The sequence below is a fragment of the Bos indicus x Bos taurus genome, chromosome 20 (assembly GCF_003369695.1).
Source record: "Bos indicus x Bos taurus breed Angus x Brahman F1 hybrid chromosome 20, Bos_hybrid_MaternalHap_v2.0, whole genome shotgun sequence".
Classification (NCBI taxonomy): Eukaryota; Metazoa; Chordata; class Mammalia; order Artiodactyla; family Bovidae; genus Bos; species Bos indicus x Bos taurus.
In genome coordinates this window covers 13,622,140-13,644,719 of record NC_040095.1, presented here as the reverse complement: position 1 = coordinate 13,644,719, position 22,580 = coordinate 13,622,140, and the positions used below count along the sequence as shown (strand labels likewise).

At 38.9% G+C, this 22,580-nt stretch overlaps 1 protein-coding gene across 1 annotated transcript in view; it reads left to right on the top strand.

The window, feature by feature from the left end:
* The window catches only part of NLN (neurolysin), a 98,228-nt gene that overhangs the window by 58,954 nt on the left and 16,694 nt on the right, over positions 1-22,580 (top strand). Inside the window, exons 7-8 of the mRNA XM_027519946.1 lie at positions 1,520-1,886; positions 10,988-11,189. Coding sequence (XP_027375747.1) covers positions 1,520-1,886; positions 10,988-11,189 — 569 coding nt within the window. The remainder of the gene's footprint in view (positions 1-1,519; positions 1,887-10,987; positions 11,190-22,580) is intronic.

The window sequence follows — 22,580 nt, the reverse complement described above, 5'->3', positions numbered from 1 at the left end:
TTCTCATTGACCCCATTCAGGCTTTATTTACTTCTAACTACTAGTGTATAATTTTATTAGCTTAGTTAATTTGGAGACGATGAATAATGCATCAAGATCAGCATTCAGCCTGAAATTCAGACCTCTCTGTTCTCAATGGCAATACCTTGAATTACTAATGTATATGCTGGCATCGTATATAACATGTAGCAGCTGTGCCATAAATGGTAGCTATTCATTATTATGTTATTCATTCATGAGACATTTATAAAATAACTGCCCCTAATGGTTGGACGATAGAAAAGACTAAGACGAGGTTCTTTTCTCAATGAATTTTCCGCTGAGTGGAAAATATAGAAATGTGAACTGGTAATTGCCATAAGTTCTGATGTATTTTATGCAAGAAAATGGCTTGGGGAGTTAACAGGTTTGGCGAGAATGTTTCCCTTAGTGGTGACTGCACATACTGAACATTTTCCTTAATTAACTTAATTTTTGAAAGCAGTTTCCCCTCTTTTTTAAAATTGGCATATTCCTATCTGAATTGTCCTCTTGCTACCTATACTTACCTGTTCTCTCACAGGCCTAATCAGAACGACATCTCTCTGTATCTTCCATGAGTTTCCTCTTTTCACCTCACAGCCCTCCTCGAGCCTCTGCATTCACCTCTTTATGGGTATGCTTCCCAGACATCAACGTCCCTTACAGAGCCAGCATTTTTTACCTTACATATGTAACGAATTGTGGAGACCAAACACACAATAAAAGCATACTGCTTTAGCTAAATACAGTGAAATAGTCAAAAACCGACCACATATTAAATTGCACTGTCCACCTAAAAAGTAGAAATACTGTGTCCAAATAGACCTTCTTCATAGGAATGGAGTAGTTATTAACTGAATCCATGGCTGTCAAAGGAATTGAGATCTGATTCTGATGATTCTGATCATAAGTCACATCTGATTTGTCTTCCCTAGCTCTGAGGAGCCAGCAGTGCAGGAGACACAAGAGAGTCAGGTTCGATCCCTGGGTCGGGAAGATCCCCTGGAGTAGGACATGGCAACCCACTTCAATATTCTTTCCTAGAAAATTCCATAGACAGAGGAGCCTTGCAGGCTACAGTCCATGGGGTCACACAGAGTTGACACAGCTGGGCACATGGAAAAGAACAGAGGAGCCTAACCTCACTGAAAAATAATCATGTACATGAAGAGTAATTCAGTTTCACTATCACTTCGTTGAGTTCTGTGAGATAAATTTCAGCTTTGTTGATACTGTGAGGAAGTTGTGGCCTGATTTGGGTGGTGCCCAAAGGAAAAAAAAAGAACAGGGAGCCATAAAATAAATTACCCTGAAGAGAACAGCGGTGCTGTCATAATAAAGCCTGCTTTCCTCTCTCCCTCCCTCTTTTTCCCTCTCCTTCCTTCCTGCTGATTTATTGTCACAGAGGAGGAAGCACCATGCTGAACTACTGCTGCTGTGTATGCTCATGCCTGCTCCCGAGAGCGATGGATTGCTAACTTTCCCCTCTTCCTCACAGATGATTTAAGCCAGAAATTAAAACCCTTGGGTGAAGCGGAACGAGAGTTCATTTTGAACTTGAAGAAAAAGGAATGTGAAGAGAGAGGTTTTGAATACGATGGGAAGATCAATGCCTGGGATCTCCACTACTACATGACTCAGACCGAAGAACTCAAGTACTCTGTAGACCAGGAGACCCTCAAGGAATACTTCCCAATTGAAGTGGTCACTGAAGGCTTACTGAACATCTACCAGGAGTTGTTGGGACTTTCCTTTGAGCAAGTGACAGATGCTCACGTTTGGAATAAAAGTGTTACACTTTACACTGTGAAGGATAAAGCTACAGGAGAAGTATTAGGACAGTTCTACTTGGACCTCTATCCAAGGTACTGAGGATCACAGTGGTGAAAGGGACCTTAGAGATTCATCTCCTACCCAGATTGAGACTCTTGTCTTTTATAACTCTCATATGTGATTCCTAGTAAAGGGATTAAAAATGTGGGCTCTGAAGCCAGAATGTCTAGCTCCATCACTTACTAGGCAAGTTACTTAATTTTTCTCTGCCTCAGTTTCCTTATATATATTATGGGTCCTATGGGAATGGGATGGGAATACCAATCATACCTGCTTTGTATCGTTGTTAGGACTGAAATGGTTAATCACATGCAAAGATTTTAGAAGACTGCTCAGAACACAAGTGCTTGATAGGTGTGAGCTTTCATCATCACCATCATGATCATCTAGTTTGTGTGCTGCGTTTCTTAAGTTACTTATTTACTTTTATAATTAGACTCTGGTTTTTGTTTTTTCACTGTGCCACATGGCTTGCGGGATCTTAGTTCTCTGTTCAGTTCAGTTCAGTCGCTCAGTCGTGTCTGACACTCTTTGCGATGCCATGGACTGCAGCACGCCAGGCTTCCCTGTCCATCACCAACTCCCAGAGCCTACTCAGACTCATGTCCGTCATGTCGGTGATGCCATCCAACCATCTCATCCTCTGTCATCCCCTTTTCCTCCTACCTTCAATCTTTCCCAGCATCAAAGTCTTTTCCAATGAGTTGGCTCTTCGCATCAGGTGGCCAAAGGATTGGAGCTTCAGCTTCAGCATCAGTCCTTCCAATGAATATTCAGGACTGATTTCCTTTAGAATTGACTGGATCTCCTTGCAGTCCAAGGGACTTTCCAGAGTCTTCTCCAACACAACAGTTCAAAAGCATCAATTCTTCAGTGCTCAGCTTCCTTTGTAGTCCAACTCTCACATCCATACATGACTACTGGAAAAACCATAGCTTTGACTAGACAGACCTTTGTTGGTAAAGTAGTGTCTCTGCTTATGCTGTCTAGTTTTGTCATAGTTTTTCTTCCAAGGAGCAAGTGTCTTTTAATTTCATGGCTACAGTCACCATCTACAGTGATTTTGGAGCCTAAGAAAATAAAGTCTGTCACTGTTTCCATTGATTCCCCATCTATTTGCCTCAAAGTGATGGGAACAGATGCCATGATCTTAGTTTTCTGAATGTTGAGTTTTAAGCCAACTTTTCCACTCTCCTCTTTCATTTTCATCAAGAGGCTCTTTAGTTCTTCTTCGTTTTCTGCCATAAGGATGGTGTCATCTGTATATCTGAAGTTATTGATATTTCTCCTGGCAATCTTGATTCCAGGTTGTGCTTCATCCAGCCCGGCATTTCACATGATGTTCTCTGCATATAAGTTAAATAAGCAGGGTAACAATATACAGCCTTGACATACTCCTTTTGTTATTTGGAACCAGTCTGTTGTTCCATGTCCAGTTCTAACTGTTGCTTCTTGATCTGCATACAGATTTCTTAGGAGGCAGGTCAAGTGGTCTGGTATTCCCATCTCTTGAAGAATTTTCCACATTTTGTTGTGATCCACACAGTCAAAGGCTTTGGCATAGTCAATAAAGCAAAAGTAGATGTTTTCTCTGACCACAGATCAAACCCAGGCCCTTGATAGTGGAAGCACAGAGTCCTAATCACTGGACTGACAGGGAAGTCTCTGCATTTCTTAATTTAAAATTAAGAATGTTTATTATTCAGGTACTCTGTCTGCCAATACTCTTAAATCTGTGACCACTCCCTTCAGTCTGGCTGAAAGGCAGCACAGTATTAAGGAATAGCAAGATCTTGGCAATCATTCAAACTTGAGCTGCAGTGCTTGAGTGAAATAACCTTTGTGGGTCTCTATATCCACCTCTGTAATACAGGAATGATGTTCCCTTTTCAGGACTGTTCTGTACATTCAATTATTCAATCAATGGCAAGAATTAAGAATATTTTTATCTCTATAGCATGTAGTAACTGTATTTCATCAGATATAAAAGGATTTAGGTTACTCTCTGTGGGCTGTTTTCTGCAACAAAAGCCACCCTGTTGCAATTTTACTAACTAGACCATAGTAAATAATAGCATCACTTTAGATCAGCAACACATACAAGTTCATAATCTTCTGACTTGGGGTGACTTCAAGAAGGTTCTGGATAACTCCATCAGCCAGATAGGAGGCAGAGTTGTCTTATCCCACTGCTTTATGGACTTTCTTTCACTTCTGGTATGATCTAAAGATAAACCCATGCCAGAAGTGGATAAGTCTGAATAATGAATAATGTCAGGATATAGTTTGAGGCCAAGAATTCTTTCAGGGGAAACCCTTCAACATTGGAGCCTCGATATAACTGTGCCTCGATTCTCTTTCCGTGGTCAAAGATAGCAGTTCTCACTGCCCCATCCTGCTGTTCCTTTGCCAAGATATAACTGCTGTCTTCTGTACTCAGAGATCTGGTTATCGCTACCAGCACTCGTATGGGGACCAGAGAGTGATGTTTCGTGAGGGTAATGACCTAGTTAATAGTCACTTTCTGTCAACTGACATGCTTGCTTCTTGTTTTCTTTGTCTACATGACTCAAAAAAGAGGATATTTGTAGTAGGAAAGGAAAGACCAGTTTCCTTCTTTTTAAAATCACATATCAATTTTAATTCATCAAACCCTGAGATTCTCAAACAATAGAAGAAACAAAAACTCAAATAGTTCCAATGTAAAGATTGCCAGGTAATGGCATCTTTTTAAATCACCATCCTTTTATAAACAAAATGTAAAGATGTCATCTCGGAGTAAGGAAACCTCTGAAATTAAGTAAATCAAGTTTATTTTTTAAAAGGAAAGATTAAAAGCCCCTCAGTGGCACTGATTTTTAAATTGGTAGCAGTCTTTATGGCTTTTCATAATGAACCAAGAGATATAAAATATACCAGGATAAATACTTTCCAGATTACTTTAGTTCATTTTCCCCTGTTAAAAATAACATTTATAGATCTGTTTACCTGTTTAAACAACTCAGTCTAACTACATGAAATCATTGTAGAACCACTGATGTGCCCTTTGAACATCCAGAGACTAGCTGGCTGAAAATGTTATGAAATTCAGTGCACGGTTTCTGGTGTATTTGTCCGTGGGTTCTCTTCCTTCCTCTCCCCTTCTCTGTCTGCCTTCCCTTCCCATTGCCCTGCTCACTCCTAGCTCAGGCTTGACCAAGTTCTTGTTGTTGTTGTTGATTTATTTCTACTTATTTATTTCAAATAGACTTTATCTTTTAGTGCCCTTCTAGATTCACAACAAAACTGACCAGAAAGGACAGACATTTCCCATATATTCCCTGCCCCGACACATGTACAGTTCCCCCATTATCAACATCCCCCACCAGAGTGGTACATCTGCTAACAACTGATTAACCTACATTGACACATCATTATCACCTAAATTATATTTGGGTTCACTCTTGATGTTATACTTTCTTTGGATTTGAAAAAACATATAATGTCTATAAACCATTAGAGCATCATACAGCGCAGTTTCACTGCCTTAAAAATCCTCTGTGCTCTATGTATCCATTTCTTCTCCTGCCACACCAGTCCCTGGAAGCTACTGCTCTTTTTACTTTCTCCAAAGTTTTGCCTTTTCTGAAATAATGTCATATGTGCTTAGTCACTCATTAGTGTCTGATTTTTGCAAACCCATGGACAGTAGTCCATCAAGCTCCTCTGTCCATGACATTTTCCAGGCAAGAATAATGGAGTGGGTTGCCAGGAATATCATACAGATGGAATCATATGGCGTCTTTCATTTAACATTATGCATTTCAGGTTCCTCCATGTGTTTCATGACTTAATAGCTCATTTCTTTTCTTTTTAGCACTAAATAATATTTCATTGTCTGGATGTGCCACAGTTTATTCATTCATCTACTAAACGGCATCTTGATTGCTTCCAAGTTTTCGCAATTATGAACGAAGCTGTCATAAGCATCCTTGTGACATAAGGGGCTTCCCTGGTGGCTCAGTGGGGAAAGAATCCACCTGCAATGCAGGAGACCCCGGTTCAATTCCTGGGTCAGGAAGATCTGCTGGAGAAGGGATAGGCTACCCACTCCAGCATTCTTAGGCTTCACTGATGGCTCAGCTGGTAAAGAATCTGGCTGCAATATGGGAGACCTGGGTTCGATCTCTGGGTTAGGAAGATCCCCTAGAGAAGGGAACAGCTACCCACTCCAGTATTCTGGCCTGGAGAATCCCGTGGACTATATGGTCCATGGGGTCTCAAACAGTCGGACATGACTGAGTGACTTTCTAATTCTAATCTAAGCATCCTTGTGCAGGTTTTTGTGTGGACATACACTTTCAGTCCCTCTGGGTAGATACCAAAGAGCGCAGTTTCTATATTGTTTGGTAAGAGTATGTTTGGTTTTGTAAGAAACTACCAAACTGTCTGCCAGAATGGATGTACTAGTGTGCATTACCACCAGCTGTGAATGAGAGTTTCTATTGTTCTACATCCTGGTAGCATTTGGTGGTGTTGGTTTTCTGGATTTTGGTCATTTTAATAGGTGTGTAGTGGTATCTTGTTTTAGTTTGCATTTCCCTGATGACATATGATGTGGAACAACTTTTCATATACTTAATTATCATCTCTATCTCCTTTGATGGGGTGTTTGTTAAGGTCTTTGGTATGTTTTTTAATCATATTGTTTATTTTCTTATTGATGAGTTTTAAGAGTTCTTTGTATATTTTTGATAACAGTCTTTTATCAAATGTCTCTTTTGTAAATATTTCCTCCTAGCCTATGACCTGTCTTACCATTTTCTTTACAGTGTTTTTCTCAGAGCAGAAAATTTTCATTGCAATGAAATCCAGCTTATTAAGTTCTTTTTCTTTTATGGATTGTGCCTTTGGTGTATCTAAAAAGTCATTGCCAAACCCAGGGTCATCTAGATTTCCTTCTGTGTTGTATTCTAGGAATTTCATAGTTTTGCATTTTACATTTAGGTCTGTGATCCATTTTTTGAGTTATTTTTTGTGAAGGGTGTAAGGTCTGTGTCTAGACTCATTTTTTTGCATGTGGATGTCTAGGTGTTCCAGCACCATTTGTTGAAAAAAATTGTCTGGGCTCTGTTATATAGCCTTTGCCCTTTTGTCAAAAAGAAGTTGTCTATATTTATAGAAGTATATTTTTAATTTCCAAATATTTGGATATTTTCCAGATAGCCTTCTGCTATTTCTAGTTTGGTTCTGTTATTGTTGGAGAGTGTACTTTATATCTTTTCAGTTCTTTTAAACGGTTTTGATTTATGTCCAGCGTATAATTAGTCTTGGTGAATATTCCATGTGTACTCAAGTATTGTTTTCTGTTGTTGAGTTGAGGGTTCTATAAATGTCAGGTGAAGATAAACGATAATGTTGTTCAGGTTTTTTGTATCTCAGCTGATTTTCTCTCGGCCTGTTCAATTAATTTCTGAGAAAGGAAGCCTCTAAATGATTTGTCTATTTCTTCTTTCAGTTCTATCAGTTTTTGCTTTGTGTATTTTTTTAAATTGAAGTATAGTTGATTTACAATGCTGTGTTAATTTCTGCTGCAACAATGTGATTCAATTATATATAGATATATAGATATATTCTTTATATGTGTGCTTTCTTTTCTATTATAGTTTATCATGGGATATTGAATTGCTTAGTATATTTTGAAGTTCTGCTTTTAGATATATACATATTTAGAATTGTTACATCTACTTAGAGAACTGTCCCATTTATCATTATATAATGTTCCTTATTATCTGTAGTAATATTCTGAGTTTACAGGTATTTTCTTTTAGCACTTTAAAGATGGCATTCCATTGTCTTCTGGCTTGCATAGTTTCAGACAAGAGATGGCTGTAACATGCAATGTGTTCTTTTCCTCTGACCGCCTTCAAGATTTTCTCTTTGTTCATCATTTTTAGCAGTTCTGTACACTTAGGAATATGGGATAATTTTTTTTCTAGTTCTTTGTTTTGTGTTTGTCTTCCTTGGTGTTCTCTGAACTTATTGGATTTGTGACTTAGTGTCATTAATTTTGGAAAATTTTCAGCTATTCTTTTGTTTTGTTTGGATTTTTTGGCCTGCACTGCGCAGCTTGCAGGCTCTCAGTTCCCCAGCCAGGAATTGAACCCAAGCCCTTGGCAGTGAAAGCATGGAGCCCTAACCACTGAACTGCCAGGAAGTCCCCTAATTTTGGAAAATTCTCAGCTATTCTTCAAATATTTCTTCTGTCCTCTATTCTCCTTCTGAAATTCCAGTTACATATTTAGTAGGTCATTTGATATTGCCCTGTAAATCTTGATTCTCTGTTCTGTGTGTGTGTGTGTATGTTAGGTAATTTCTCTTGACCTATCTTTGGGTTCAGTGATTCTTTGCTTGGCTGTAAGAAGTCCATCGATGAGACTATCACAGGCATTCTTCATCCTTATTACTGTGCTTTTCACGTCTAGCATTTTCATTGTATTCTCATAGTTTCCAGCTCTCTTCCAAAATTATCCATCTGACTGTGCAAACTGTCTATCTTTTCCTCAAGAATGTTTAACATTTAACAATTTATTTTAAATACTCTAATAGCACCAACATTTTTGTCATCTGAATCTCTTTTTCTTGGTCTTTTTGCCTCTTGACATTGTGTTTTTTCCATGTGTCTTCATATGCCTTACAATTATTTTTTAAAGTCAGACATCTTATATAAAACAGTCAAGACTAAGACAGTCTTTATGCCTAGCAGTGGGCACATACTTGCTGGACCATTCATGTGAGTGTCTGATTCATTCTATTTAGTACTTGAGCTGGATTTGGGCCTTGTTATTGCTATGGTTAACCTCAGTGAACCCAAAGCTTCAGCTCAGATTCCTGTATGTGTTTAGAATGAGAGCTTATTTGCCAGTTTTTTATTAGTCTCTGTTCCCCGCTCAATGTGAGTGTGTCCATTTGTTCTGTGCTTTAAAGAGGTCTCTTTTCATGCTTTGTTCCTCTCCTTGTAGTAGACTGCTATTATTTATTACTAGATTCCTATTAGCCTTGTTAGGGGAGTGTCATTTCTGTTGTTCAGATTAAAGGTCAGTCTTAGGAAGGCTCTGAGTCCCTGGGTGTTAGGAGTGGGCCTGTTCAGTGAATCTGCCCCATCCTCAGCTGTAGGTCTGGGCCAAGGATGTTTTCCTGACCCACCTTCAGAGTAGAGTTTTTTTGTTTGTTTGTTTGCTTTTCTGTTGCCATCCCCCACTAGCAGTGAGGTTTTCCAGTGCTCTTAAGGCAACGGTGTTTTTTGCCTTTAAGGTCCAGGCTCGTGTTCTCTAGGAGAGAGATGAAACAGACCTGGGCAGGGCTCCCTTCCCCCAGGCCTGCATCAGCACTGATTCTTTCTCAGGGCTCTCATCCTGCCCCTGACTTTTTTGTGTGTACCCAGTAAGATCTGTGGAGAAAACCTTACAAATGGATGCAAAATTTCCCTTGTGTAATAACTCCTAGTGGTTCCCTACTTTTGCTGGTCCACCATCAATCTTTATCAATTTGTTAAAAATTCTCTTACTGGTGTCTGCAGGTTAAAAAAACACACATACACACAAGCCAAAAAAAAAAGTGCTTGCTTCCTTTCTCTCTATCCTTGGAGGCATCTGTCTTAGATTGTAGATTGCACTTCAACTTTCAATTTATGATGGGCTTCCCTGGTGGCTCAGAGGTTAAAGCACCTGCCTGCAATGCGGGAGACCTGGGTTTGATCCCTGGATCGGGAAGATCCACTGGAGAAGGAAATGACAACCCACTCCAGTATTCTTGCCTGGAGAATCCCATGGACAGAGGAGCTTGGTGTGCTACAGTCTACGGGATCACAAACAGTCAGACACAACTGAGCAACTCAACTTTCACTTTGAAGAAAAGCTGTGATTTGCAGATTGTCCATCATGTTGCTGTAAGAATAGGATCAATGCCCTGTTCAGCTTGATTCTTAATCAAGCCGTTTCTTAATGGGAAGCTGTAAAAAGACTGGTTTGTTTTTGTTTTACCTGAATAACTTCAGCAGGTAAAAAACAGTTGAGTCATCAAGAAATAATAATACAGTAAAAGATTTACAAATCAAAACATCAAACTAAACTTAAATGTATTTTAGTGCTCTGAGCAAAGAAAAGAGGAGGAAACCTATTCCTACAATAAAGTCTAACAGCCCTTAGCTTCTGGAGAGACCATCACAGATATCACATTGTCCTAGCATAGATGACTTTATAGTATAATTTATGCTTATTTTCCCAGGCTAACTAAAACCATTCTGTTTCCAAAAAGGCCTCTCTGGTTTATAAAAGGAGCTCATTTAATTATGAGTACTGATTCTCCCCTTATTGAATAAAAGAACAACTTTACTCTCTGGATTTTAGTTTTTATCAGTTTTTTTTAATCAATTTTAATTTTAAGGAAAAAGTGCCTAGTAAGTCAAACTCTGTATCTCATATTTGCCTCAACACTATTTAGTGTTTAATGATTCCATCTTTGAAGTCAAAAAGCAGGAGCTGGTTAAAATAAATTGGACATTCAACTATACCCTATTTGAGGTATATATTAATTCTTACATTAAGATTTCAACACAAGTTCAGTTCAGTTCAGTCTCTCAGTCGTGTCCAACTCTTTGCGACCCCATGAATCGCAGCACCCCAGGCCTCCCTGTCCATCACCAACTCCCAGAGTTCACTCAGACTCACATCCATCGAGTCTGGATGGCCATCCAGCCATCTCATCATCTGTCGTCCCCTTCTCCTCCTGCCCCTAATCCCTCCCAGCATCAGAGTCTTTTCCAATGAGTCAACTCTTCGCATGAGGTGGCCAAAGTACTGGAGTTTCAGCTTTAGCATCATTCCTTCCAAAGAAATCCCAGGGCTGATCTCCTTTAGAGTGGACTAGAAACCTTGGAAATACACCTCATATCAAGTGATAGTGGGGTTTTTGTGGGTTTTTTTTTTTTTTAATTTTCATTGTTTCATTTTGACAGAACGCTGACCTACTTCATGAAAGGTGAGTTAAATGTTTCAAAGCATCTTCCGTTATCCAGTGAGTGAGAGAGGCCAAGCCAATGCTGTTGCTACAGAAGAGTGTCTGTGTCTCACCAGTTGTGCTTCTGGTCCCTCAGGGAAGGGAAGTACAACCACGCAGCCTGCTTTGGTCTCCAGCCTGGATGCCTCCTGCCAGACGGGAGCCGCATGATGTCCGTGGCCGCCCTCGTGGTGAACTTCTCACAGCCATTAGCAGGTCGTCCCTCTCTCCTGAGACACGATGAGGTGAGGACTTACTTCCATGAATTCGGTCATGTCATGCATCAGATTTGTGCACAGGTGAGTGATTTTTTTTTCTTTAATGGTAAACCTATTAATTGCTTTTCCAGAATTTTCTTCCCACTGATGTCAGATTTCTCAACATGTTTCTTAGCATGTTTTTCTCAGAAGCTGAACGTGTTCAAAAATGTCATAGGGCTTCTACAAAACCACAAAGTTTTCTTATTGTGTCCTCTTTCACAACATATTTTTACTCCAAGATCAATCCACTGATGAAGGAACTTCACTGAATACCATCCTATGGCGTGAGTGCATGTGTGCTCAGTCATGTCAGACTCTTGTGGCCCTGTGGACTGCAGCCTGCCAGGCTTTGTCTGTGGAGTTTTCCTTGCCATTTCCTTCTCCAGGGGATCTTCCCGACCCAGGTTCAAACCCTGCGTCTCCTGTGTTTCCTGCATTATCAGGTGGATTCTTTACCACTGAGCCACCTGGAAGCCCCAGACTGTAAAAGAAAGAAAACTATTGTTAAGGAAGGGTGTCAAATATTTGTTTTTCCCTTTTAAATCTTTTCCTCAGAGGAATTTGGTGTAAGCTTCAGAGATAAACTGTGCTGTAATCTGTCTCTTATGCTTATTAATGCTTTGTTTAGTTCAATGGTTTTCAGTCATCCAGACTTTATACTCCTTTTTAAATAATAAATAATTTCTTAGACCATCCTTTACTAGGCGTCAATGAAAATCACAGATAACATGGTATAACCATGGGGGGAATTTACCAAGAAAGAGATGTATGTGTGCAATAGATTACAACTAATTTCTCTTTATTTCTAAAAATGGAAAGTATATTTATTCTCAACTTCATAACACAGTCCAGTAAACTAGGCCCAGACTGTTCTAGGATGAACCATGTGAACTTGCTAATATTTAACCACTACTGACCTGAAAACATCTAGTCCAGTTGTTCAACTTAACAGTTTTTTAAATTGATATTTACATAAATGGAGGGTGGAGGGACAGTTTTCCAAATTGTAAATCTCCATCCATCTCTAAAGGTGAACTTTTTAGAAATAACCTCTTTATTAGAATAGTTTTAGATTTACAGAAAAATTGCAAAGATAGAGCTCCTCACCTTGTTGCCCTTACTATTAACATCTTACAGTACATTTGCCAAAACTAGGAAGCTAATTTATGGTACTTCTAACTAAACTCAACACTTTACTTGGATTTTTCCAGTTTTACCCAAACGGTCTTTTCTGTACAGATTTTTTTTTTCAAATCTAGGTAATATCCTCACTAAACATAAACAAAGGCATTTTCTTTATATTTTTCAAATTATGGGCCCGCCAGGCTCTTCTTTCCATGGGATTTTCAGGCAAAACTACCAGAGTTGGTTGCCATTTCCTTCTCCAGGGGATCTTCACTACCTAGATCAAACAAGGATCGAACCCTGTCTCCTGTGTCTCCTGCATTGAAGGCAGATTCTTTACCCACTGAGCCATCAGGAAAACTCCTTAATATCCTCACTGAACATAAAAGAAAACATTTTGTTTATGTTTTTCAAGTCCTAGGCATGGTTGTGTAGAATGACATAATGAAGAATTCAGGTTCAGTTCAGTTCAGTTCAGTTGCTCAGTCATGTCCGACTCTTTGCGATCCCATGAATCGCAGCACGCCAGGCCTCCCTGTCCATCACCAACTCCTGGAGTTCACTCAGACTCACGTCCATCGAGTCAGTGATGCCATCCAGCCATCTCATCCTCCGTTGTCCCCTTCTCCCCCTGCCCCCAATCCCTTCCAGCATCAGAGTCTTTTCCAATGAGTCAACTCTTCGCAGGAGATGGCCAAAGTACTGGAGTTTCAGCTTCAGCATCATTCCCTCCAAAGGAATCCCAGGGCTGATCTCCTTCAGAATGGACTGGTTGGATCTCCTTGCAGTCCAAGGGACTCTCAAGAGTCTTCTCCAACACCACAGTTCAAAAGGATCAATTCTTCGGTGCTCAGCTTCCTTCACAGTCCAACTCTCACATCCATACATGACCACTGGAAAAACCATAGCCTTGACTAGACGGACCTTGTTGGCAAAGTAATGTCTCTCCTTTTGAATATGCTATCTAGGTTGGTCATAACTTTCCTTCCAAGGAGTAAGCGTATTTTAATTTCACAGCTGCAGTCACCATCTGCAGTGATTTTGGAGCCCCCCAAAAATAAAGTCTGACACTGTTTCCCCATGTATTTCCCATAAACTGATGGGATCAGATGCCATAATCTTCGTTTTCTGAATGTTGAGCTTTAAGCCAACTTTTTTACTCTCCTCTTTCAATTTCATCAAGAGGCTTTTTAGTTCCTCTTCACTTTCTGCCATAAGGGTGGTGTCATCTGCATATCTGAGGTTATTGAGATTTCTCCCGGCAGTCTTGATTCCAGCTTATGCTTCTTCCAGCCCAGCGTTTCTCATGATGTACTCTGCATAGAAGTTAAATAAGCAGGGTGACAATATACAGCCTTGACGTACTCCTTTTCCTATTTGGAACCAGTCTGTTGTTCCATGTCCAGTTCTAACTGTTGCTTCCTGACCTGCATATAGGTTGCTCAAGAAGCAGGTCAGGTGCTCTGGTATTCCCATCTCTTTCAGAATTCAGGTTACATGTGAATAAACCTGAACCTTGCAGCAAAAACTGCAGACTGATATGTAAGTGGTTTTGTCAATTCAAGACCAAGAGTAGTATAGCCACTTGTCTTAAGAGTGCTATTAATATAGCACAATACCATAGATTGGGTAGCTTATAAATAGCACGTTGTCCTGATGGCAGTTCAATGCTGGACATTCAGCATCCCACACCTAGAGTAGCCCCTACTGCTGCTGCTGCTGAATCATCTCAGTCATGTCCAACTCTGTGCGACCCCATAAACAGCAGCCCACCAGGCTCCTCTGTCCCTGGGATTCTCCAGGCAAGAATACTGGAGTGGGTTGCCATTTCCTTCTCCAGAGTAGCCCCTAATCATTGTAATAATCAAAAATGTACCCATTCTTTTCGAGAAAACTACTATCACTTTTGTTAAAAGAAAAAAAAAAAAAACTATTTAGTTCTTTCAACATTTTGTCTTTACTTCCTGGTACTTCCATGTTCTATTTTTAAAAAGCAGAGGGGAATAGGATATGAATCTATTCAGATAAATAAATCCTGCTATACTAATACAGCCATTTCTACTCTCTATTTAATCCAAAGAAAATAAAGCTTTCAGAATAACATAAATTTTTTCCTTAGATAATGTTAAAGTCTATTTTCACAGCAATAGGGTTCCTGAAATATTTATTTTCCATCAGTGTCCATTCTATGACCAGCATTTCCTTTAAGTAGAATAAAACTAGATTCCATTTTTCTAAAACATTTTTATGAATAATTTGGAAAAGTCAAATATTTTTCTTAATTTCAGACTTATGTGACTTAGATTATCTAAGATCCAGGTATGTACTTGTACCTAGATAAACAGTAGATCTTCTTTGGATCTGAGAACCTATGAAAATCTGATTTAAGCTATAGAAATCTCTTCAAGAAAAATAGACATAAATTTACGCAACCAAATTTTTAAATGGAATTTCAAAGGTCTGCTAACCCCCTAAAGCCTAGGTCATACTGAATTCCAAGCTAACAACTATTTCCTCCTTTGTTTGGATGTTAATTATCAGCTAATGATCTCATGAGGAAGTCGTTTGGTGTCTTAATCACATTTATTAAAATAATACTGATTGTCAAATAGGGTTTTCTGTGCTTTTGATGCATGCTCTTATTTTGAAACACGACCCTCATTTAACCTTAATATCATATGCTTATCATATATTCACAAAGCAGTTCTCTACTACTCTGTTATTCTCACTGTTTCTTATGTTAATTTTGATCCTTTGAAATACCCACTTTAGTACTGGAAAATAAATTTCTTGATTCTATTTCATTTTAAAGTTCTGTGACTCATGACTGAAATATATATACACGTCTATGGGTGAGCTATATATAAATATATAATTATATATGCGACTCAACATGCTTATGAATATATATGAATCAGTATGTATATATATACTGATGAATGAAATATGTGTATGTTTCATATATATGCTATGCTAAGTCACTTCAGTCATGTCCGACTCTGTGTGACCCCACAGACGGCAGCCCACCAGGCTCCCCCATCCCTGGGATTCTCCAGGCAAGAACACTGGAGTGGGGTGCCATCGCCTTCTCCGTTCATATATATACATACATATATATGAATGAACTATGTATGCATGTATATAATTATATGTGACAACTATCTATCTATATATGAATTGGTAAATAGCCGACTCATTGGAAAAGACTCTGATGCTGAGAAAGATTGAAGGCAAAAGGAGGAGGGGGCGGCAGAGGATGAAATAGTTAGATAGCATCATTGACTCAATGGACATGTATTTGAGCAAACTCTCAGAGGTAGAGGAGGACGGAGGAGCTTGGTATTCTGCCGTCCATGGAGTCGCAAAGAGTCAGACACAACTTAGCAACTGAACAACAATAAATATATATGAATCAGTATATATACTGATATACTGATGGTGAATGATATCTCTTGAAACAGTAGACTATATTCAAAGACTTTGCCTAACCTCCTTCATGAACATAAAATGTGTCATACAGATGAATAGTGTATTAGTACAATCCCTTGTTCGGTCATCTCCTAATGAGATTTTCTTTGAAAAATCTCTTGTTTGTTAATCCTTTCAAATGTCCTATAATATGTTAAGATCTTTTAAAGTAATGTATTTGAAACCAGTGATCATTGCTTTTGTCTTAAAAATCACAGACAGAGATCCACATATTTGCAGCTTTATAATGATTTTAAAACCTTTTGTACCGACCTAAAATAGATGGAAATGAAAAAGGAGTATAATAGTTTCTATGTGCAGTAATACTTCTGACTTATCTGAGAAATATATAGTGAATTTATTAATTTGCCATATATATTCAGTAGATTGTTTTTAAGATATGGCAGCCAAATGTTTCAGTTCTCCAGGCTGGCAGTTTGCAAGTTTGATGACCAAAAGAGCTTGCTAGAGCTTGTCATAGTAATATTTAAATAGGTCAGCAGGAACATCCAGTTTTCAAACATGTAGATGAACTAGTTCAAGGTGTCTACTATCTCATCATTCAGGAGATGAGTTTCACTCATGTCTTTGTGTTTACACTACAGGGTAGATAATTTTGACAATAGCAGTCAGGAGGTGGCATCTCTAGTATCTGTTCCTGTTTCATGGCTTTATTGTGGTTTGGGCTGTCAGTAATTGCTGGCCTTTTGAACTTCTGTAGAAGAGATTAATGCTTCTTAACAGCTTCCATTGTGCTGTCTGTATTGGTTGTGCATTAAGAGCAATAGTGAATTTTGGACTGTTAGAGATCATTATTTTAAAGCAACACATAAGAATCCAATAAAGCCTTATTAAAGTGAAAGAAAAACTTCACATTTCAAATAATCTGTCAACTTCATCTAAAAACTAATATTTTTTCTGCTTTAAATATTTTGGATTACACACTATTTTAAATAAACATGGTCTATATCAGTTAGGAAGCACCCTAGTGTTATAAAAAGAGTACTGGATTAAAAAATCATTCATGTATTTGTGGGCCTGGCTGTTTGACTTTTGGCACGTTTTTCAGGCAACCCACTCCAATATTCTTGGGCTTCCCTTGTGGCTCAGCTGGTAAAGAATCCACCTGCAATGCGGGAGACCTGCGTTCGATCCCTGGGTTGGGAACATCCCCTGGAGAAGGGAAAGGTTACTCACTCCATTATTCTGGCCTGGAGAATTCCATGGACTGTATAGTCCATGGGGTCACAAAGAGTCAGACACAACTAAGCAATTTTCACTTTCAACCTCCTTGAGCCGTCTCTTTTTTTCTTACTCATAAAATGGGAACAACAACAGTTCTCATATATACTTCCCTGGAGTGCTGATGTGATTAAATAATGTGTGAAAAGGTACTTGGAAAAGAATAAAGTGCCATACATATCAGAAGTGTTCTTGTAACTATGCTTATATATAATTCAACTCTTTTGAAATCAATAAGTAGCGCACAGGTCATAATTTAAGAAGGTTATAAAGATTGCCATGAAGAAAAGCACTGTCACTTCAGATTTAAGAGAGTTCACAAATGCCTACCCTCCATGGGTATTGGGTGAAGATCTATGGAAGGTGATTGGAAACCATCGCATTTGTATTTTTGTTTTGTTTTAATGATTCCTGCCTACTTAGAAGTTTGATTCCTAGAGCTAGAGCAGAATGAGCACTTTGTTTATTCATTTATTTGTTTTTTAAAAGTATCTTTTTTTTTTGGTTGTGCCGTACAGCTTTCAGGATCTTAGTTCCCTGACCAGGGATTGAACCCAGGCCCTTGGCAGTGAGAGGGTAGAGTCTTAACCACTGGACCAGCAGGGAGTTCCCCAGTTTGAGCAATTTAGAGTATTGGCAGAGGTGGAAAGGAAATCTGGGTCCATTTATCTTCAGCATTAACACCAAGGAATAGGTACTTGGAGGAAGCTAAGGAGAGGCTTGATCAGACCAGCCAAGACTATACTGGGCAGGCCAGGAAGAATGATGGCAGCCAAGATTTACTGAGAACTGACCATGTGCCAGACATTGTAGTCAGTGCCTTACATTCATTCTTTAATTTTATACATACAGTGTGCTCAGAAGTGGGTTGACCAGTCTACTTCTATTACTATACTCTTATTGCCCCCATTTTCTTTCTTTTTTTTTTTTTTGGTTCTACTAGTTTATTGCTACCAACCCACCTCCCTCCACCCCCATCATGCATGCGTGCTCAGTCATGTAACCCCATGGATTGCAGTCTACCAGGCTTCTCTGTCCAGGGATTTTTCCAGGCAAGAATACTGGAATGGGCTGTATTGCCCCCATTTTCAAGTGGAAAAAAACTAAGACTTAGGAAAGTTAAATGTTCACCCCGGATCTAACCACCCTGCTCCTTACCCCTCTATTTGATTGCTTGTAACTATTCTTTGCACCCCCATCCTTGTGATGGAGACAGCATTATGTCATGGGGTCTGAATTTGGGCTCCCAGGCATGGATTCCTGTTGGATGGACTTCTTTCTGAGTTTCTTCTATCGAATTCCATCTAAATCAATCTCCTGTAAATGTGTGTGGAATGATGAGATTATGTAGTTCCACATTTCCCTTTGTGTAAGTTGACCTTTTAGGTCTCAGTCCTGAAGTCCACTGAACACCTATCAACAACCTTGTAGCCTCTGCTCCCTGCTCCCAATGCTGCAGCCTGTTATAGTTTCCAATGTCAGTGTTGGAAGCAATTTCTTTCAGGATCCATTTTTGTTATTTGAATATTTGTGTGTTTATACATATATGAGCACATAGACATATGTACATAGAATAAATGCTGAAGTCATGAACCAAAGGAGATGCCATACAACATCGTCTATTTTCTTTGGAGACTTATTTCTTTTTATTTCCTTACTGTGTTTTCTGTGTGTGATTTCTGAAAAATAATTAGAAAAATATGTTTAAAAGAGAAATGTGAAAAATAAATAAAAGAGAAATGTTTTATTGACTCCTTAGAAACAGTTATCTATTGGGTCTGACATGTTGTACTAGATACGATAGAATGGGATTCAAAAGATACTGGAATGCCTAAAGTGTGAGGGTATGAAATGTAAGAATTAAAAAATTAAAATCAGAATATTATTAAGTAAAATGATATAAATTATATACTGATTTACTGATTGAGTATTGAGAGAAGACAAAGTAGAGAGATGATGTTGGGTTGGGAGCTAAGAGGTCAGGTCAAGTATAAGACCAAGAGAAATCTCTTAGGGTTGTTTACGGCTTGGGCTTCCTACAGAAACAGTCTCCTCACACCTTCATTTATTTCACAAAGATTAATTGACTATCCACAAGTTTCTGAGCATGTGCTGGATTTTGGAGGTACAGTTGTTAATAAGGGATTCATACATATAAGGTTGTTCTCAGCATTTGAGTTCTCCTCACACCTTCATTTATTTCACAAAGATTAATTGACTATCCACAAGTTTCTGAGCATGTGCTGGATTTTGGAGGTACAGTTGTTAATAAGGGATTCATACATATAAGGTTGTTCTCAGCATTTGAGTTTGAATGGAGTGGAGTGCTCAGCCGCTCAGTCATGTCCGACTCTTTGAGACCCCGTGGACTGTGGCTCACCAGGCTCCTCTATCCATGGAATTTTCCAAGCAAGAATATTGGAGTGGGTAGCCATTCCCTTCTCCAGAGGTTCATCCCAACCCAGGGATCGAACCCATGTCTCCTCCATTGGCAGGCAGATCCTTTACCACTAGTGCCACCAAAGAAGTACTTTATGTAAAAGAAATAGTAGTCAGGAAGACATAGCCAGTTTGAGGATAAACATGTGAATTTAAGTTGCAGTATTCAGGACTTCTGTAGGGAATTTCCTGGTGGTGCAGTGGTTAGTACTTGGCGCTCTCACTGCTGGGACCTGAGCTCTATCCCCAGTCAGGGAACTAAGATCTCACAAGCTGCACAACACAGCCAAAAAAAAGACTTCTGTAGACAATGTGTTGTTTTATATGTCTTAAATGATGATGGTAATACTGACGGGGGGAACGGTAAGGCTGTTGTGAAAGTTAACAACATGTTATTCAGGTTCTCTTTATTACTATTATTATTGCCAATGATTGCTAGGTATATGCAAAGTTAAAAGTATGACCTTTAACCCTCTGTTTATGGAAAAGCCTAGGAGACAGTGGTACTTTTCTTTTTTTAATGCCTTATTTCTTAAACTTCATCATCCCTGGATTTAGGGTTGGATCAGACAGGTCAGGACATGGACTGACTGCTAGGAAATCATTAGGGGATCACCTCAGACAGCCAGAGTCCACTCTCCTGAGCCCTGTTCTTTTCCCTAAACAGAGTACACCTATTGATTTCAGCAACTGCCTTTTTTTTTGAGTTGAGATTTGCTTTCATGAAAATAACACTTTAGTTGTAAATGCTAAAAACAACAAGTGAGTCTCTTAATTAGAATAATAGCCTATATAAGATTTGGTCCTTAAATATAACAAAGGTTCACGTAACTTGTTGAGCTTTAGTTTATATCATTTTGCTCCAGGTCTCACTGTGTTATATCCATTGAGAAACGACTGTCTGTAGCATCTCATAGTTTTAGACAGCTTTCTTCCCCTCAAAAACTTCTAACCAAACAGGAATCTAAGTTTATGTTGTTTTCTAGGCTTTTATTGTCAAAGTATTTCCTGTAGCAATAAGGCTCCTGAGATCTATATTCAACACCATTGAATTATTCGTGTTGAAAACTAGAAAACACTTCTTGGGCTCTTTGGAACTCATAGTTGAAAACTAGGGTGGGAGTGACATTTGTTGGTCATCAGAAAGTGATATCATTCAAAGCCAGGCTGTTTTGCTCACCAGGCCCCCGTCAGGCTGCCGATTCCTTAGGCTTACCCACGGTTTCTTTGTGAATGGACACAGTGACTGACTGTGGATTCCTTTCCTTTTCAAATTTAGCTATTTGTAGGGAAATTGAGCTTTTGAATGTTATAAGTTCTTTGTCCTCCTCATTTGAAAAATATTTAAATGATCTTGCCCAAAGGGCACACAGAGAAACGGCATGACTTTCAGGAAATTAGTAAGCAGTAGAGTTATTTTTAGCTTTTACTCCTAGCAAACATTTCCTTTTGTTCTTTAGAAGACATTGTTGATCTGTTCATTCATGGGCTGTGGTCTTTCCCCAGCTACAGGATGGCTTCAGAGAGAATAAGCCCTCTCTTTTCTACTCTGCGTGACGGAGCTAGTGTTACTTCTCTTCAATTTTAACTCATGACTTACTCATTTGTTCATGTTTTTCTGCATTCTGGAGCACTGCCACTAACACATACATTTTATTGTTGTTTGGGGTGGATTTGCCCTCTCCCCAGCAAATACTAACCAAAAAATGTTCACACATGCAGGCTGTACAAAATTTATTTATTTTTTAGTCAAAATACTGTATAGTAATAGTTGATGGTGTAATTTTGTCCTAATTTTCTGTTAGTACTTATTTTGCAGGTATAGATACCATCTTTAGAAAGTTATGCGGTTAGTATTACAGAATCCCAAATCCAGGATAGATGGTTACAAAGGCTGGCCTTTACACTTCAATGTCACGTTTGATCTTTGGAAAATCTTCCAGTACTTAGAGGAAATCAGGTTTTTAAGCAAGTACACTAACACTTCACTTTTACTCTTCACATAAAGGCAAGTTTGATATAAGACTAGATCCAAAATGATTTCACCATTTTGTAAAATCATAAATTTAACTTTTTTTTCTGTAACAGAGAGAGGTATTATAGTATCCATGATTGAAGTTGGGGTTCTGACTCAGACCACCTGATTTAATATCCAGGTTCTACCATTAATCTCAGTATGCCTCAATTTCCTCATCCCATAAATGGAGATTGCGATTATTATACAATCGTTTTGGAAGTTAAATCAGATAATCCATGAAAAAACCTAGCAAAATACCTAACATAGTAAAGTCTCAATAGATGTTGGCTATTATAATTATTGTATACAATTATTTTCTCTATAGTGTAGGCTGTAGTTATTTTTAGAAGATTATATACAAGAAAGAGGCAAACACATTCAGTTTTTCTAGAGCCCTTGACTTTTTCCCTGTAAGAATTTTTACTAGAATGTCCTCACACAGAGGTTACCCAGTTCCATCGCCCAGTGAGTTTAGTTTCCCTTGGCACGTCAGTATTTGTGGCTCTTCATATCTAGAATCAGCACAGCCATAATAGGAAGTCAAGCAAAACATTTTTTTGCATAAAGAGAGGGAGGCCGAATGTGAGATGGCATTGACATCTGTGCCTCTGCCCTGGGCCAAAAGCAGAATGGCCCATCTGCTGCCTCCTCCACTGGTGACGCCCCATCCTCTCCCTTCCTTCCATTTAGAGCCCTGGGGATGATGAAGTCAGGGAGAGAAGACTGGGATGCGAAGCATCTAAAGAGGGAAGCAGGACAGACGTTCAGGGGAAGGCAGCAGAATCACCCCCATTCTGCAGCTGACCCAGCTGGGTAAATGCTAAGTATTCCTCTGCCAACAGCAATTTTACGTGAGTTCTCTGGATGATGTCAAGGCTGAAAAACACCAGCCTGTCTAGTGAATTCCCATCTTTCTGGTTAAGAGCTTTCCTGACATCTGATTCAACAATTTACTAAACTTTCCTTTTTTAAAGAAAACTTTTTTTTTTAACACTTAACTCAGAATAAGTCCTTTATTTTTACAAGGGGTACTTTAACTTCTGAGTATATCCTTTGTTTCTCTTTTCTTATAGCTACATTAAACTCACCTCACTTACCAATTATTATACAATGCTAACTCCTACTGTAGAGGCTTCTTG